The 20,259-nt window shown below is 37.3% G+C and overlaps 1 protein-coding gene across 9 annotated transcripts in view; it reads right to left on the bottom strand.

The window, feature by feature from the left end:
• LOC129245084 (hillarin) overlaps positions 1–20,259 on the bottom strand; it is a 59,885-nt gene that overhangs the window by 7,997 nt on the left and 31,629 nt on the right. For all 9 annotated transcript variants that reach the window (XM_054883058.1, XM_054883064.1, XM_054883065.1 and 6 more), the window contains exons 4-5: positions 16,607–16,748; positions 14,629–14,822 (exon numbers count right to left, since the gene is read on the bottom strand). In XM_054883058.1, coding sequence (XP_054739033.1) covers positions 14,629–14,822; positions 16,607–16,748 — 336 coding nt within the window. The remainder of the gene's footprint in view (positions 1–14,628; positions 14,823–16,606; positions 16,749–20,259) is intronic.

The following is a 20,259-nucleotide window of genomic DNA, read 5'->3' on the forward strand; positions in this document are numbered from 1 at the left end:
CATATCACAAATATAAGGAGGAGCTCGGCCAAAACACCAAAAAAGGATGTACGCGTCAATTATACATACATAGCAACATATGTATGTATGTAACCTACCAGGGTACATGTTATCTGTCAGTAATACCGAGTAGTCAGCCATAATAGAGGCAAATGGTAGGTTAGGTTAGGTTATAAAGGAGATGAAGAACATCTAAATTGTTTGGATGAAACATATTTGAATAGGTTATTTAATAATAGAATCACGGTTACAAAGTGAATGGTTTGACAATATATGGTACCTGGTCGAAAAGACTGCTTACGGTTCTGTACTGATGGTTTAAAGCTTGACGATAGAGTTGGCTTTGGCGTCTGCTGTAAGAAGCCAAAAGTTAGCCTTTCGGCTCGTCTTCCTAATCACTGTAGCGTATTTCAGGCTGAAATTCAAGCCATTAATGAAACAGTTGGCTGGTTAGGCCAAACTATATATTTTTTTGATAGCCAAACGGCGATTTATCTCTTGGTGAGGCTGTCACAGTGTCGGGAATCTCTTATTCCCATTCTCTCTTACATTTAATATGGATATCAGGGCATAGTGACATACAAGGAAATCGTAAGGCAGACAAATTAGACGAGAGGACACTACCACTCGCCTCTCTCTTGTAATGAAGATGGTAGGTATGCCCCTCTCAACCTACAAACTGCGCGCTAAAAGTCGCATTGTCACTTCAGCCAACAAGAGATGCATTGATAGTCTGATATACCGCTACAAAAAACATTTCGCCAGAATGGGACGCCAGGCGTTCAAAGCCGCTATTTAATTGGTCAAAGAAAAACGACACTATGATAGTTGCTTTGATCACAGGCCACTGTCTCCTAGGTGGACATGCGCAAAGATTGAATGTACCTCATTTTGACTATTGCAGAAGCTGCAAGAATGAGGAGAAGGAAGAATCTGTTAGACACCTTCCCTGCCACCGTCCCGCGTGGTATACCACTAGGTTTAGATACTTTGGCTTATCGTTCTTGAATGATATTGATGACCTTAGGGATATAAGAGTCAGCCAGATCAATGGTTTTGCACTTAAAACGAAATGGTATATTGAGGAGTGGCAGGCAATATGCTACTGTGGTATCACAATGGATCGGAACGGTCGCTTACATCATGGGTGTTTGGCCGAGCTCTTCCTTTTATGTCTGGCGTACGTCTTCTTGCTGTTATTCCACAAATGGAGTGACCCACAGTTTTAAGTAGACTAAGATATTTTTGAGAAGCTTTTCCAGGGCAGAAATACACTCGGAGGATTGCCGTTGCTTGCCGAGGAGCGACCGCTATTAGAAAAAACTGTTTTTATAATTTTGGTGTCTCATGCACGGAAATTTGAACCTACGCACTTCCGAATGGTAGTCACGCGCCACCCCATTCGGCTACGGTGCTCGCCTAAAGAGGTAGGCTTTGTTGTGTACAGAAGTAATATTCAAAAGTTTGCTGATTTTCCTGGTCCTGAAGTGAAGAGATTTATCAAAAAAAAAAAATCAGTAACATTGTATTTGTTGAAAAGTACACACCTTTCCCGGAGGCACAATACTCCATACATTCCATTTTGCAGAAAAACCCTTCGAACAGCCGATGGTAGGCATAATTACCATTTATTCATTATATTCGACCGGCAGTAGGCTTATATGTAAAGCTCGGCTGCTATCGGTGAGGGCCTGATTTTAAGGTGCCAGTAGTGGCGCATTAAGTGGCGTACAAAAATATACATTTCTTGGAGTGGTGCTTGGCTCCAACAACGACCCAACAATCGCCATACAAGACAGGTTACAAACAGCAAACATGGCATACTTTACGCATATAAAGCTTTTGAAATCCAAACTCCTGTCAATAAACCAATCATCAGCTTGTGAGGTGTGGACAATGAATGACGTGAAAAAACAGCAACATTCGAAAGGAAAATACCGAAAAAAAAATATAATACACCATAGATACAACTCTGAACTTGAGCTCCTCATTCAAGGGCAAAACATCATAAAATACATAAAAGCTCGCTCAACGAAAACGTTGGCTTGGACACGTAGAAAGAATGCCAGAATAAGAGCACTAAGACGAGTCTTCAAGAACCACCGTACAGGAAGAAAACTAAGGGCGGACCACTTCCTGTGCGTCTGCCCCGCCTTCGCTCGAATCAGGTTTGAGGTCTTTGGCACTGATGTGTTAAGAAGCGACCATCTTGCTTCTTGGCACCACAAGATCTACTCAGATTTCTTCGGAGACCAGGTAGATTTAAAGAAAATTAAAAGGGAATCCAAGTGTAGTACATCTAGTCCATGGACTTAATTAATGTCTGAGTGCTGCACTTGCTAGTTGTCCCGACAAAAAAAAAAAAAAAAGACCAAAGAAAAGATAGGTAGGTGCAGTAATCTACGACTTCAGACAGAAGTAGTGGTCCATCCAGGACTGTCATGCCAAGGAAAAAAGAAAAGTGGCGCTTTCAATGAACTAAATATTTCCAAGTTCTAGGCTTTGCTTAAGGTTAAAAGATTAAGAAAACCTTAGGTGCGGTGCTTTGTTTAAATCGATCAGTATCGATCCACTGAAAGATTTTTAGCGATTTAAATTATATTATTCTTCAAGAGTGCGCGTAAAATAGCCCTTGGCCCAAATCAAATACCGAATATCTGCAATTCGTTATTTAAGTAAATTTTACTACATTTAAAAATGGTTTAAGTAATTTCTTGGAAACAGTAGCTTACTCATATGCACGTTGGATTCCTTTCTCTATTTCCCACCTTCTAAAATGTCCCTTGCCCTCTCCTACTGCATTTGCTGATGCGCATTGTTAACTTAGCTAATTATAATTTTTTGCTTGAGTGGGTTGCAGTAGTCGGAGTAGTATTGCAACGGCCTGCACCAACGGTTTGCCTAGGGTATTCCGGCACTTGTTCTACAGTTTTTATGTTTGGTTAAATTACTTAGTATTAGTCAGCGACTGCCAGTGGGACTACTACTGACTGCGCCATACTGGACGCGGACTGTGCGCGTGCGTATGCCAGCCATTGAGTGAGGTTGCAAATACGAGTATGTTCGTATATCGCAGCCACTGCATTGTTGGCTAGTTGCATTCATGCGAATTGACTCTGTAGCAAATAAACAGTTAATAAAAATAGCAACATAGAATAATGGTAACTGTTGTTCCTGTTGCTGCTGCTGTGTTAGTCTGCCAATCAGTCAGTCAGGCAGTGAAGCGTTAGTTTTCCCCAAATAGGTCGAGCCATGTGTGTGAATAACGGGTTTTCACATAGGCCCAACATTGCTTTTTGTTTTTTAGTAAGGTGCAACGTTGTGGATTTTTGATTTATTGCTGAAATGCAGTTACTATTTTTTTAATTTAAACTATCAAATCTTTTTCAAGAAATCTTTACTCAGGTTGTTATGTCTTTAACTATGTAATAAATGTAAATAATAAATTTATAATTCTTGTAAACAAGTCAGTTGTTGTTCGCTGAGAATTCGGCATGTATCTTCTAATTTAAGAATTACAATAGCCAGTCGTAGCGGAAAAAACTGATACGATATAATTGGAGAAATATTTTGTGGAGGGATAAATCCAGAATCGTACAAGAGGATCTCGCCAATATGTGTGACGACCTGCTAATTCCGGGTACAACATGAAATACCCAACCAAAACTATTAAACATGGAGTGTCATTAGCTCAAGTATTAAGGTTTGGGCATGTTTTTCATTTTATGGAGTTGGACCGATAGACTGGATGAAGGAAACCAAGGATCGTACTTTGTACGTTCGAATTCTGGAGGAAATCATGCTACCGTATGCTCGCGTGGAAATGCCACTGCTTTGGGTTCTCCAACAGCACAATGATCTAAAGCATACAAGCAAGTTGGCATAGCAGTGGATTCAGAGAAATAGGGTTGCGGTTATGAAATGCCCTGCACAGTCTTCAGACCTCAATCCAATAGAGATTTGTGGTGTGATGTGAAGAAGGCAGTTGCTGATGCTCATCCAACAAATAGTAATCAGCTTTGGGTAACAGTAGAGCGGACATGGAAGTAGATGTCTTAGGAACAATGTGGAAATCTCGATTTGTTGTGGTAATATCGAACAGAGGATAGGTGACTAAATACTAATTATTATTATAATTGTCTTTCCTTTAAATCTGATCTTTAATTTATTTTAAAGGTTTTTTTTATTCAAGAAAATCATACTACTATTTTTTTGACCGCCTATATGCAAGAGTTCGTATGAAATTTAATTTTAATGGCGATATAATTTTCTAAGTGTATTTTCCTGATTTTATTGTTAACAGTCAGAATTCCTTAAAACAAAAACAATACAAATATTTAACATAAAAAAATCTTATTTCTTTTTCATTTCTTTTCCACTGTGTGGGAACTAATATTATTTTGACTGCAGCTGTATATCAATGCCTCGATGTATGATACTTTGTTTTTTTGGTGCATCGACTTTTATGTTTACAATACTGGAATCATTTTCTATGCATACAAATTATTCATAGACCGAACATATAAACAGTCTCCCTGACTTTGTGACAGCCACTTCAGCCTAAACTCAATGATTCAAGAGATAAGAGTAGCCAATGGGAGATGAAGGAAATTATGATGATGAAGCCACTCTGATCTCGATCCTTCTTCTTGTTTTTAGGTACAAACTTTAAAAGTAAAAGGGAAACGAACCGGCCCTCATGACTTTATAGTACAATACTTTTTGGGTTCTAAAAAGTTCGTTTTCAAATGCCCCGAAATCCTATTTGCAATCTCATTATCCATAGTAGCCGAGCTCAGCAAAGCGCGCCAGTCGTTTCGTTCGGATGCTAAGCGGCGCCAATTAAAAATTCTAAGCTAAACCAAGCTTTTCTCCACTTCGAACATCGCAGTGGAGATCTTTCTCTTTCTCTGCTACCATCCTCGCGCATCGTATCGAAGCTTTCCGAAGCCGTCGAATCTAAATTCGCTGGTAACTACACTTTTTTACTTATCATAAACATAATTATGTGTGTATTCGAATTTCAATCTGTTCAGTTTCCAAATAATGACGATCATTCAAGTTCAAGATCATTTGGCAAATTGAATGAAACTTGTGATTCATTTGCGTTAACATCATTAATTCGAGTGTCATTAGCAGTTCAAGTAATCGGTAATTGTGCACCTTCTGTGAAAAACACCCCCACACCAGTGATTCGGAAGTGGAGCTGACGAATATGAAACTGAAAGTATTTGCTAATTTGTGAACACATTGAACTGTTAAACGACGCCATATAAAGGGAATGCCCACGTATTTCAATAAATGCTTAGCTACCAATGGCGATCACTTGTGAGTAATTGAAATATTCACTGAAAGTGATTTTTGTAAAATTGTAACGGTGCATATCACACACCCTCTTCATATTTGCTTCAGATTGTTGAATAAATAAAAAAAAATATTTTATAAGCAAAACATAGACTTAAGAATCGATCGATTGTTTGCATTGTTAGAAATAATTTCGTTTGCGTTGAGGCAAAGCAATGATTTATTGCCATGAAAATCTCCTTTTTAAGGCACCAAAGAGTGTTTTAGTTATTTTTTTATTGTTAGTAATGCCAACTTAATTCCCAGTATTCATAAATAATATGCTGCATTCTCATCTACCGAAAGGTCAGGGAACTGGCTTTGGTTTGGCTTGGTTTTTAATAAGATTTGAAGCTGCATAAGACCGCAGAAGAAGAAATGTCAGGCCAAGTGACGAACAAAAACAGCTTTGACTTTTCTGGCCTCTCTTTTCCCTAAATGTGCGTCTTTTCCACAATGTGTGTACATTGCTCTGCACAGTTATATAGAGCGGGGTTGGATGACCCAATAAAGCTGCCATATTTTGCCAGAAGGGAAAGGTTACCTTAGAGCTCATCAAAATGTGTGAAAAGATCTAAAAATTGGAGAAAAGTACAACTCAACTAAAAACTGGCTGGAAAATATAAGACAGGTATTTGTAGTTTAGGCTTACATGGCTGGCATTCCTGACAGAGACCCATTCATCTTTCAAGCTACATGTGTAACTTTACCGTTTGTAAGAGTTGAACCAATAGTAAATGAATTACATAATCGTACAATAATCCTAATATACCTAAATTATTGCAGGCAAGTAGTAATTACATGAATACTATTAGATTGGCGGATGTAATGCGTTTACACTCATTTTGTTTTGTTTGAGCGGGGAGGTAAGGTTTTAAATGCCTTCGCACTGTCAGGGACCGTCGTCTGCTGCGTCGAGTGATGTGTCACTAAAACAATCCCTCCTCTATCTCTCCTGGATTTCCTCTACCCCAGAACTACGGTAGTATTTCATAAAATGCGGAGAAGATCCCAGTAGGAGTTCTGATAAAAACTGTTTCATCTACTCTCTCTGCGTCCAGGATCGCCAGTACGGAGCCAGCATCATTAGGTGGGCTAAGGTTAGCATGTCGGTTAAGCATTTCTGTGCATGTCAAGTTTTTAGGTGCCCAGGACTCGTTCTATGTACGTCCAAATTGGCTGCCAATTTTCCGCGCTTTCTACCATTTTTTCGATGATTTTGTCTGCTTTTAAGGGACCCAGACTGCCTTCGATAGCTTTGCGATCTAATTTCCATCTCTCATATTTGAGGAATGTGTGATCTGCATCGTCAATAGGTGCATCTCCGTAGATGAAGTTCGTGGCTTCCGTTTTCCCTAGTTTGTTTAGATATTTTTGAAAACACCCATGTTCAGATAACATCTCCGTAATCTCACCTCTCCAAACTGTCTGCCATACCATCTATCCTTGTTTTGTTATCTATGTTTGGTATAAATATTGCTGTCCATCTGCCTTTCGTCTGTGATCCCCAGCACTCTTGCCATATTTGCAGTGTCTTTGCTCTAATTTATTGCCTTGCGCTGTTAGTAAGGGCGCATGTATGGTCCTTTTTAAGGATCCACAGTTCTTTTCATTCTTTCACTAGAAAATCTATAGGTATCGTGTTGCTGATGATACCTTGCGGTACGCTGAAGCAACAAGGAGGGAAGCAGTTTTTTGCGATGCTATAAAAACTTCTTAGTTTATTCATAGCTGAATATTTATTTTGAATTATTGTTAAACTCAACTAAAAATTCGAAAAAACTTAAACTCAACTAAAAATATGTAAACAACTACATAGGTATATAATAGACAATACAGAAAAAATTCACCAGACACATAGATTTTTATTTTTTATTTATTTTATTTCTTGATAATTTCATGCGTTGAAAAGTTAAACTCTTGAGATGAACTGATAAGAGTTATGAAGTTCTTTTTTTGGTAAAAAAGTGTTCTCATTAATTAAAAAAATTCTCTTAACAATGTTCGTATAAGAATGTCTTCTAAGAGGTGATAATCTTTCCCAAAGATTTTTGAAAAATGGTACAATTAACTTCTTTTAGAAGGCAAGACGATATTTCATATACTTGTAGCTCAAGACCTACAAAAAATAACCGCTTGAAAATTGAATAAAAACTTGTATTAAAAAATTGTTCATGTCATTAAGTAATTTATAAGAACTATATAAATAAATATTAATACCGATAACAATATCAGCCTTGAAATCCAACGTAGAATCTCTCTTGCCAACAAGTTCAACTTTGGACTAAGTAGGCAATTGAGCAGAAAAGTCCTCTCTCGACGAACAAAACCAACACTCTACAAGGCTCTCTTCATGCCCGTCCTAACGTATGGTGCAGAAGCGTGGACGGTGACAACATCCGATGAAGCGACGCTTGGAGTGTTTGAGAGAAAGATTTTTGGACCTTTCCACGTTGGCAACGGCGAATATCGCAGACGATGGAATGATGAGTTGTATGAGCTTTACGACGACATAGACATAGCGCAGCGAATAAAGACCCACGGCTACGCTGGCTGGCTCATATCGTCCGAATGGATCCAAACGCTCCGGCTCTGAAAGTATTCGATACGGTACCAGCTGGTGGTAGTAGAGGAAGAGGAAGGCCTCCTTTACGTTGGAAAGATCAGGTGGAGAAGGACTTGACTTCACTTGGTGTGTCCAATTAGCGCCGCTTAGCACGAGAAAGAAACGACGAAAAGCGCTTTGTTAAACTTGGCCAAAATCGCGTAAGCGGTTATCGCGCCAATTGAGAAGAATATATAAATAAATATTAATTTTAAAATCTAAAATATTTTGGTCTGTGGTATGAGGAATGTATTTAGTTTTGTATTTACGGCGGTGGCCCAACGACTGGGTTTGTGCTCGACTACCATTTGGTAGCGTCCAGGTTTGAAGCCCGCTGTTGTTTTTTTTAATAGCAGTGACCATGAAAAAACTCCTCATAAAAAACCACCTACTGTTCAGAGGCGGCGTAAAACCGTCCCTCCAATTGTGGCAAAAACATCAAGATGCATACCACAAATAGGAGGAGGAGCTCGGTCAAACAACCAAAATGGGAATAAAAGAATGTTCACATGTGCAGCGATTAGCAATGGATCCAGAAAATTTAATCGAACCGTTCCCATGTGGCAGATTAGCTGCAAGTTTTACCATGAGCTGTCAAGACTGTTTTGAAAGGTTTTTCTCCATAGAAATTGGTTTGGTTGAATGTTTTTGGTTTATTTAATTATTATTAATGATTTAATTGCCTAATTTGCTGCTAGTAATAGACTGTTGAGCGACGCCTACCGAGGTTGCACAAAATGGTGGCAGCAATACGCCTGCGAAATTCGATATTAGATTGTATAATAAGCAATAACAGACTAAAGAGTCAATGAGCACACGCTTTTCTTTGTAATATGAATGCAAAATTAATAATAGCTAACAAAAGTTGTATTAGAATTATGTCTACAAACCTTTTTTCTTTGAGGGAGTCCGTTTTATTTAATTTTTACATGGGCGTTTCTCCTTACATTCGTAATAAATAATAATTGTCGATAACACAGAAAACATAAGGGTGTATTTCGAAAAGTATCGTTATTATCTAGGATTATTTTATAATCTCGGACTGAAGGTGAAAATCTTTTTTATGGGTAATCTCGCTTTTTAATTACCGATTGGGAGGTAAGTTGGAAAAGTGTATAATCTACTGATATGTGAACCTATTATAAGCTCCAATTACTATTATTATTATTATTTATTTACTTGTAGAAACATATCTGATCTGTAGGAAAACTCGTGCTTCAAACTTATTTGAAAATTGCATTTTACAAATTTTCCTTCGATCTTGAAGTTGAACGCCCGACCAGTGTTATGAGCCACCCTAATGGGCATTCACTTGGCCATCCGATTAAAGAGCAATGCATTGAATGACTGACTGCCTTGCCAACATTGCGATCGATCCATTTGAGCGCAAAATATAGAAATGCCGACATACCAAAAAAGGGCACAAGCAACGAAAAATCGATCAAACCGATCATCTATAAGTAGTGGCGATAGGCAGAAAATAGCAATAAACAGTGATGAAATACTTAAATAAAAATGAAGTGAAGCAGAAAGCATTGAATAAGAAAATAAATACAAGTCGATCAAATCGAATGCATTAACCGTACAATGTCCGCTACTGGAGGATGGCATGACGAGCTGCAGCAACAAAAACAGAAACCTTACTAGAAATGCAGTTGTAATCACTCGAAAAACCGCAGCTAGTGGCCACTTGTACCACCATCCAACAATGTGGCACCAATTTCAGGAGATACCCGCACTTTCACTCTGGCACACAACTTTTAACGCAATGAACGAGAGAATTGCGGAGCGGTGCATAATGGCACAGATATGGGCATACACACATACATATACGTACGTAAAAGCTAATGCACTTGCTCTTAACCACATACATACATACATATATGTGTATTTTGATGCAGTGCAATGTAATTTTTATTATTCATATTCTCATTCATGCTAAAGCAAATGAACAAATGCACATGGGGCTATCGTTGCGGAGTGCGCTTTATACATACATACATATGCACATATATATGTAAAATATTGGAGTATGGCTAGCCAAGTTCTCGCAAAATTGTAGTCTTTAGTTTAGCTAGTTGAGAACTACAAAAAAAAAGACTTCTACAAAAAAGCAGTCTACAAAATTTATAATCTTCTTTGAGATAGTGACCAAGATTATTTGTAACAGATCAAAACATCGACAGTATAAACATTTCAAAGTAATAATTTCGAAAAAAAGTGTGATTAAGGGCTGAAGAGGGGGAAACTATGCAACGAATGGGCAGAAAGATTTGTTGAGGAGTTTATATTCTGTTAATTGTCTAACAGAAATTATTACTGCCAAATTTACTATTAGGACTTTTCAATTTACTTATAAAATTTAAACTAACGCATTTCATTTCCCATTTTCTTTTATTTTCTATGAGTTTATGACTAAATACTTAAGATTATCGAACTCGTCTCGAATGAGAGATCACATTTGCGTGATCTGCAATTGCATTCGTGCCTACATTCGAAGGCTTTCACCAATGCGATCAGCGACATGATCAGCGGACAACTTGAACGATTTGCGCTAAGCGGCATTAAATGGATCATTACCTGGCTGCTTGTGTGTGTTTATTATATGTATTATACATGAAAGTGTTTGATTACTAAAAACTTTTCGAAAAGCTTGGTACAATTAAGTCAATTGTTCTTAATGTCCTCTCGCACGGGTACTATCTTTAGATTCTTCTTTAAGTTATACAATAATATTATCTGAGTATATACAAATATGGATGAAAATAAAGACGTTGCGAAGGTACTACATGCATATGTACATATGTATGTATGTGTAACTCTAGCCCCTCGTTTATTTAATACGTATCAGTCCCTTGAGTCTATCGCTTTATTTTGTGTGAAAAATGTGGCATTAAATCCGCTTTAACCACCTGCTTTTGATTGGGATGTAAATTTGGAGAACTCATCTTTAATAACGCCAAATGATAGAAAAATTGTTTTCCAAGCGCGGTCTGCCCTCGATAGGAAATGTATTTTTGCCACAAAAAAGCTTATCATAAGAAACCATCCGTCATTGGGAGGCGGCGTAAAACTGTTTCCCTTCTCTTTGAGCACAATATCGAGAAAAAACATTACAAATTGGAGGATAACCTCGACCAAAGGGTGTCATGGTAAACTGTATTAGTACATACAAATGTATCCTCATATATACTCACAATTCCATTTGAAAATCTTTACCAAATATTGTTCCTTGCAAGTTAATACCATTAGCACTGCAGACCATGCGTCTCTTTGCTTTACACCACACAAATCCTGGAAGGGTTCAGATATTTCAACTTCCACTAGCACTTTGCTAACATTATTCTTCAACGTACAGAAAAGCAGTACAATTAATTCTTGGAAACAATGCTCGATTGTTTTTCTGTCTAGACTATCAAACGCTCGTTTAAATATTTCAATAAACAGGCAGAAGATATCAATGCTATGCTCGAAAATTTTTTCAACAATTTGATTTACCAGGAAACTTTGATCAATTGTTGATCGACTGTTGCTAAAGCTGCACTGGTACCCATCTATTATTTCATCAGCATCAGTTTACAATATTTGTGAATACTTTGTATCCGCCGTTCAGTACCGATATTCCTCTATAATTTTGACATTCAGTCTTGTTACCTTTCTTATGTATGGACACTACTACGCTTGTTAGTCATTCACTAGGTGTTTTATTCTTATGCCACATAATTTTCACAATGTGCACAATAGAAGAGAGTCGTACAATGCATAGTCGAAATCACCCTAATATACTTCCTGCAACAAATCGATAGCATATAAACATTTAGACCAGTTTTGTTAAAGTTAAAGTTAAGTTAAGTCATAGTTCAAGATAATTTTTCATACGAATATTCGCAAGATTCTGTGCTTTTGGACGATATTTTGTGCTACATTAGATGTGCATAAAGAGTGAATGCTTATGTAGTATTGTCCTATCGAATGATGACCTAAATATAATATAATATTTATTATATTGTATTGCGGCCGCCGTAGCCGAATGGGTTGGTGCGTTACTACCATTCGGAATTTAGAGAGAACGTAGTTTCGAATTTCGGTGAAGCACTAAAATTTTGAAAAAGTTTTTTCTAATAGCGGTCGCCCCTCGGCAGGCAATGGCAAACCTCCGAGTGTATTTCTGTCACGAAAAAGCTCCTCATAAAATCATTTGCCGTTCCGAGTCGGCTTGAAACTGTAGGTCCCTGAATTTCTGGAACAACATCAAGACGCACACCACAAATAGAGGGAGGAGCTCGGCCAAATACGCGCCAATTATATATATATATATATAAACTATATATAAAGTTATTAAAAGTTATTTAATATCTTATCTTTTTTCGAAAATTTTTCTAGATATTTGTGTACTTTTGGAGAAGTGAATTTGGCTGTGAAGGAAATCATTAGAAGAAAACTCTATATTCGACAGATAAAAAATTAGCTCACATGGAGAGTTATCTTCTTCTTCTCAATTGGCACGATAACCGCTTACGCGATTTTGGCCGAGTTTAACAAAGCGCGCCAGTCGTTTCTTTCTCGTGCTAACGGGGGCCAATTGGATACACCAAGTGAAGTCAAGTCCTTCTCCACCAGCGCAGAGGAGGCCTTCCTTTACTACCACCAGCTGGTACCGCACCGAATACTTTCAGAGCCGGAGCGTTTGTATCCATTGAGACGACATGACCCAACCAGCGTAGCCGCTGGATCTTTATTCGCTGCACTATGTCTATGTCGTCGTAAAGCTCATGCAACTCATCGTTCCATCGCCCGCGATATTCGCCGTTGCCAACGTGCAAAGGTCCAAGAATGTTCCACAGAATCTTTCACACTCCAAGCGTCGCTTCATCGGATGTTGTCATCGTCCAAGCTTCTGCGCCATACGTTAGGACGGCCATGATGAGAGTCTTGTAGAGTGTTAGTTTTGTTCGTCGAGAGAGGACTTTACTGCTCAATTGCCTACTTGGCCCAAAGTAGCACTTGTTGACAAGAGAGATTCTTCGTTGGATTTCAAGGCTGACATTGTTATCGGTGTTAATGGTGGTCCCTAAGTATACGAAGTCTTTTACAACCTCGAAATCATAACTGTCAACAGTGACGTGGGTGTCGATATGCAAGTGCGCCGACTGTTTGTTTGATGACAGGAGGTACTTCGTTTTGTCCTCGTTCACAACCAGACCCATTCGCTTTGCCTTTTTATCCAGTTTGGAGAAGGCAGAACTAACAGCGCGGTTGTTAAGGCCGATGATGATATTTATAGAAAATCAGCAGCTGTCCATCGGAAAGTATATTTGCAAATAAATTTAAACAAACCTAGTCATTTTAAAGTAGATTTTAAACAAAAACGAAATGGTGCATCGCAAAAATCGGACAGATTTTTTAAAAAATTAATGGACGATGTAATAAATTTGCCATTTACTGATGGCCTACAGAGAAAGTGGGAGAAAAATAGTGTATTCGAATTAACATTTGTTGCAGAGCAGGAAGACAGTAGAAAGGTTGGCAGCGAATTGTAAGCCACATTTCTATTGGGTTCCAGGCCATAAGCGCATTGAAGGGAACGACATAGTAGACGATAAAGCGGAACGGGGTATCTCTATCCTTGGATTTTGTCGATTTTGACGAAAACCAAAGCTAATACGAATATTATACGAAGATATGATCAGAAAATTCAGGAGAAGGTGGGAGACCTTGCCCACTTGCAGGAATGCTAAGGTGATGAATAAGTATGACGATCACAGTCGTACTCAACGCATACTATCATTAACATGAAGATATAGCCCACTAGCAGCTTATGCTTATAACATAGAAACCGGCGAGGGATACAGGAAATGTTGGGAGCAGGGCTCAAACGAAACTCCAGAGCATCTTCTTTGCGGATTTCCTGCGTTATGCAAAACACGCTTTAAATATTGAAGGGCATCACAGTTTGATGGATTGGAAGATATCTCAGCAGCAAGCTGGAGATGTCTCCTTAAATTCGCAAAAGAAGCAGGCACCATGCGGGAGAACTATTTCAAAACACAAACACGCACCGACTAATGAGCTCCATGTGGTATCGCCATGGACCGAACCGGTCAATGCGTGACTGGATGTCAACTAGTTCAACCTAACCTAACTTAACTTAACTTTTGATGTTCAGTTAATTTTACTAATATTACAGCTAAAATAACAGCTGCTAATTAATATATACTACACCTACAGTTACAAATAAATGTGTGTTATAAACCGTTAGAAGGCTGTTGAGTAGCAGTAAATAGTTCGCAACAATAAAAAAAAGATATCCACTCATTAACTGTGTTTATTAATGCCGGCCTTACTAGAAAGTAGTCAAAATGGGGATGCGCTGGCTGTCGCGATATTTAATATTTTAAATGTTAGTTTCATATCGAATCAACTAAACATTAAATACCGAACAGAGCGGATCGTCCACATGAGGTTGAAAACGTTTTTCTTTGATATCCTAAATTGAATATTTTAATGTTTATTAATTACACACTTTTACTTTCCTCATCAGCAAATGCTCATACACACACTTACTGGCATATACATACATACATACATATGCATTAATTTTCATAAATGTACATATTTATTTGCTGTTACATACAGGCATATGGTATGAAAAATATGCGTACATCGGCGGCTTTACTTACCAAATAGAAATCTATTGGCTTTTCTCTCATCTTATTATAAGCCTTTTGTATTTCTGTTTGCTTGAGCGCGTGCGCGATATGCAATGCGCTCGCATCGAATCGACCGTATTTATAATCGGAATCGTTTTGTGACGGTGAGCTGACATCACGGCTGCCATAACCATTTGGTGTCGATTGACGTGAACCTAATCCACCTGAACGCATCATCGTTGACGAGTGTGAATGCAATAGAAAATAATTAATAATACATAAATACATATATAAGTATGTATAAGTGATATAGACGAACATAGTTAAATCCTATTTCTGCACATTTTTTTAGTATATGTATCGGGTGTTTTTTTAAGAATTTGAGAACTTTAAATGCTAGTACCAAACAGTGATACTTTTTTCAATTATAATTTTTCTTTATTTCTTCATTTAAGAACCATTGACAACCTTACTGACTAGACTTACTGGTTGAAAGACTCAATCACTATTCGCTCATCCAGACTTCTGGAAGCCGATTAATCTCTTAAAGGCCTCTTGTAAGAGAAGCGAAATTGATTTAATTAGATCTGAGACTTCAACATAAAGTGGATTATAAGAGCGAAGTACTCTATGAGGAATATTTAGAATTATTTCGCCGAGTCAATCTCAACAGTCAATGACACCGGATATTCTATCGTATATAAACATTAAGCTTTGAATAGGTCTTCGGATTTCAAGTGATAAAAAATTGATAAGCATACACCTAGCACTGTAGGATGGCAAGGCGCTATCAAAGTGTAAAGGTTGAAGAAGAGCAAAACGAAAAAATTTGCTTTGAGCTATTTGAATTATAATAGAATGTGAGGAGCGGTTTATTCCTTTGATGGAACAGTGTCCGAACAGACTAAACACAAGATTATATATTGACTGAGACAAGAGTTAGATTTAAAACATAATAAGTTGACGAAAGGGGATTCATGGACTTGGAAAACGTCATGGGACAACACTTATTAAGACATAATTTGTTTTGCAGAGCCCAGTCATTCAGAACATACAAGTCTTCGTGTAATAACAATGTATCCCATCTCCTCTGATTGTGCGAAAATCGTCTGCATGGAGAAAATATTTCGAATACTTGAAACAATGACCAACGCCATTAATGAAAAGTATTAACAAGATAGGACGAATAATGCCACCTTGTGGAACTCCAGAAATGTAAATGCACGCAATGTATGGGATTTAGTATTCCCAATTTCAACAAATGAGATTCTATTTGATAGGTGTGGTTTCAGCCATAAAAGGAAAGCCGAGGGTAAGCCTAGAATTTCAAGTTTCCAGAAGAATATGGAATATGAGTTACATTTTAGGAATATGATTTACATGGTCCATACGATCAGTCCAATTTCTGACTACCTTTTCCAATAAATATGAATAATAAATCTAAATGAGCCCAACAGCAAAAATTCGGCGACTTCAATTCTTGCACGAGCTGTATTTTATAGGCAAATAAGGCAACATCTGTACCCAAAATTGTTCACGTAGTTAAAGGATGAAGGAAAAGAAATTTGAGACCGACAATAAGTCGACTTTTCGGCATTTAGTTGAACACTTCGCTCCATGAACCTTCGTGCAGATTTTTGTTTTTTAAAGTAAATCTGTATTTGTAGTCAAAGTAAATCTGGCATTAAACGATCCATGATGGCCTGTCAGAGCTTGCTGACCAGAAATGTCAACAGTTTGCCATGCTCAGCTATTAAACCATAGTTATCGATATTGATAGGTCTCATGCAGCTCAAAATAAAAAACACCCGATATATGCCATATTTTAATGCTTGTCATAAATTTATTTTCGTATGCCAATATTGCCAATATTGCATTCGTTCGAATGATACCCGTATAATGGGTAGGTGAATTAGTAAATATGTTTGTATGTATATACACACATATATTGCCAATAGATATATGCATTTATACATACATACATAGGTATGCATTTTTGAATACTTACCGTCAACTTCGTTGCGTGTTCCGCGGATTTGCTCATTGACGTATTTGTTGGTGCGTGGCGCATTTAAAGCCTGTCTTATACCCACTGATGTTTGATCCAAATGGCCAGGTCCACTCTTTGGTACATGTGAACTACAGTAAACCTAAAAATATAAAACATTTGCATTCCATTCATTAAAATTACAAAGAATAAGCGCGAATTAAATGATTAAAAAAATTGCACTTATTTGATTGGTGCCACTCCATGTAAACAAAGCAAAGATGTGTGGGATTCAATAAAATCTATGAATGGCCTTATAAATGTCCATAACTTGGCAAGAGTGAGTATTATGTGCATTAGGGTGGATCGAAACATGATGCCTCATACTTTATTTAAAAAAAAAAATATATATTTGGAGTATTTTTTAATAGGCCTGTCTGTTTTAATGTTGTGTAGTTTTATGGTTTCTATAATAGTTTAGATTTTATTTTTTAGTAAGAAACAGGGTATAATTTTTTGGAGATTTGTAAAGAGAAAGAAGAAATTAAATAATATCGATCTGTCAACCTTTTATACCAAACTTATGGAAAATCACATTTTTCCCATAGGGATTCAATGGTAATTTTCAAATAGGGTTGGGCATAGTGCACTAAATAATTAATGTAATAAGCGGATAGTTAAAATACTGAAAAACTAAAGATTTAGTCATAATGAAACCCTTATTTTAACTTCCACTAAAAAATTAGTGGTAGTGTAATTCAGTGGTAGTGCAAAATGCCGAACTCTGTTTTCAAAGTATTGGCAACAGGAGTAAAGTAATTAATTAAATTTTTTTTTTTAATTTGTGTGTAATTTTTTTTAGTTATGGAACAAATTTATGAGAAGGCAATCAAGAAAAAACATTTTTTTTGTCCATCCTTATGTGCATACATGTGATATATGTATATTTTTATGTATGTCCTACTGCATACTACGTAGGTGAATGCGTACATACATACATATGTGACACTTTTGTTGCCATTTATAAGTGAAACACATCTACATTTGTAGGCCTTCGTTGCACCGTCTGCAGACTTCGAAACTAACAACGCTAAGAAGTCGAAAAGAGCGACCAAACGCCATTTTCGCCTAAGCAGCAGCATTCTTTTGTTAGACATTTAGTCATAGCCATGTTTCAGTGCGGTGATTTCGCAAAACTCCAAATATTTTGCTAACGAGCACCAAAAGTAGATTTTAGCGAAATACATTGCACTTATCAAGTCAATTTCTCTAATTTTAGCGAGCAGTATTTAGCAAAGCAGATAAAGCAATAGCAGACTGCAATATAGCTTAATTCAAACAAAAAAAGTTTAATTAATGGTTGTAAAAGTTTAAAAATATTATATTTTAAAATGTTTAAAGAACTACGCCGCAGTTAAAAAAAAAATGTTTAACTATCTAGTCTTCCTCAATGTAAAAACAAATGCTTGATACAACTCTGATTAGATGCTTAACAGCCTCATATTCTAGTAAATTTGTGAGGCAAAGCACCCAGAGTAGAACATGCCAGTTTTTCTTAGCAGTATATTTCTGACGCGGCTGGCGGGAAAAATTTGGGCGTAGCTTAAGGTACGGCGAACACTTTTAGGATAGCTTTGTTGGTGTAAGTCCCCATTACCTTCGATGTGGACAAAACTGATGTGACCTGTCATGTCCGACTGACTCTCGCTGATTCTCCTGTCATTAAGCAGAAGGGACTGTAGGCAGCTGGTTGGACTGATGATGCGCCACTTTCTATGGGCGAAGCACATGGAAAAGGTTGAGATGCCTCCACTCTGCGCAGCATGTGGGGAGAAGGATGAAACGGCGGACTACTTGCTGTGCATCTGGCCGGCCTTCGCTCGAATCAGGCTTGGGTATTTGGCACTGATGTATTAAGAAGCGATCACCTTGGCTTCTTGGCATCACAAGATCTATTCAGATTTCTTCAGAGGTTGGGTAGAGTTAAAGAAAATTAAAAAGGGAATCTGAGTGCAGTACAACGGACTTAATGTCTGAGTGCTGTACTTGCTAGTTGCCCCGAGAAACAATACCAAAAATAAAACGTTCCATATAAACTTAAAGTTCCCACTCTGCCTGTTTTGGAGTAGTCATTGAGATATCTGTAATGCGTAAAAATTTATTATTCGAACTAAGCGCCGAAATATCGGGGCTTGTTATTAGGGACTAAGATTACACTTGCGAATATAAAAAATAGCTTTCTATAAATTATATGGGTTGTTTTTTTAGCTGTATGAGAACTATCGATATCGATAACTATGGTTTGACAGCTGACAAAAACAAAGAGTGTTGACATTTCGGTTCTGTAAGGTTTTGCCAAGTCATTATGAATCGTTTAACGCCAGAACAACGCTTCAAAATTGTGGAAATTTATTTTGAAACATAAAAAGATAAATCTCTCCGCGAAGTACATAGAGCAGTGGCGGCCTCTTTGGTCCTTATTTCTTTCTAAAGAAGAAGTTCTGAAGATTATATTAGATTAAATTAGATTTGATTTGAGGTTTGCACTTCGATCTCATGGTCTTTTATGCCCTCTACTCAGCACAGAACCTCATCTAAAATCAGTTCCCTTATTAAACTTAATTGAAAATGAGAAGGGAGCTGCTACTACGGTAAATGGCGAATGCTATCGAGCCATGCTAACTGATTTTTTGTTTCCAAAAATTAATCAGCTAAACATCGACGACATTTGGTTCCCAAAATATGGCACAATTTGCCACACAGCGCGCTTAGCAATCAATTTATTGTAATATTCAAGCCACCATTGACGCCATACGGCGAAATTCATTGGAAAAAGTAATTAAAAAAATTGGACTGATCGCATGGACGGCATTGTAACTCATAGTCGCGGCGGACATATGCCGGATATCATATTAAAAAAAGTAAATGCCATGAAAGCATCTACCAGATTATATTAAAAAAAATATTCCAACGATATTTCTGTTTTGTATTATCATTTTAAGTTCTTAAGCTCTTAAAAAACACCAGATATATACAATATATTTGAATAGAATTGATTAACTGGAATTAAAAAGAATTTGGACTTGTATCTTATTTACGCCAAGCTTGAAGTGAACTCGTAAATTGTAATTATTAAAATTTGGTATACAAAGAAATGAGACCCAATCAACTGTTAATACAACTCTATTAATTAAGAGCCTTTTATTGTAACTATTTGTTCCCTTTTTTTTGTACCTAAACCTTGATGATTGGTGGCTGAAAAAGTGGTCGAAACCGAGGTCACAATAGACATCTCGCTGCTACCTCATGAAAGTGCCAGAATCGGCAACGTTAACAGCAAGCTCTAGGCATTGAAACAACTCGGAATATGAAACCGTCAAACATGCGCTGTGACAAACACCTGGGTAAACATTTTCCACCAGAGGAGGAAATAAAACTCAATAAAAGAAGACAATCACTAAAATTTATTAAAATTATTCAGGAAGTTGAGCTAAGGGTCTGAATCCATGATGGAGTACAATAGATCTATCAGAGTGCAGTGTTAAATCCCCTCACAACAAAATAATAATAACTAATTTTTCTATCATTCTATTCTAGTATATATTTTTCCTGATTTTCTTCGTGATAGAAAATAATGATAATCGCGAAGAAGAAATAAGTAATCACTGCATCGG

This window comes from Anastrepha obliqua, chromosome 4, assembly GCF_027943255.1.
Source record: "Anastrepha obliqua isolate idAnaObli1 chromosome 4, idAnaObli1_1.0, whole genome shotgun sequence".
NCBI lineage: Eukaryota > Metazoa > Arthropoda > Insecta > Diptera > Tephritidae > Anastrepha > Anastrepha obliqua.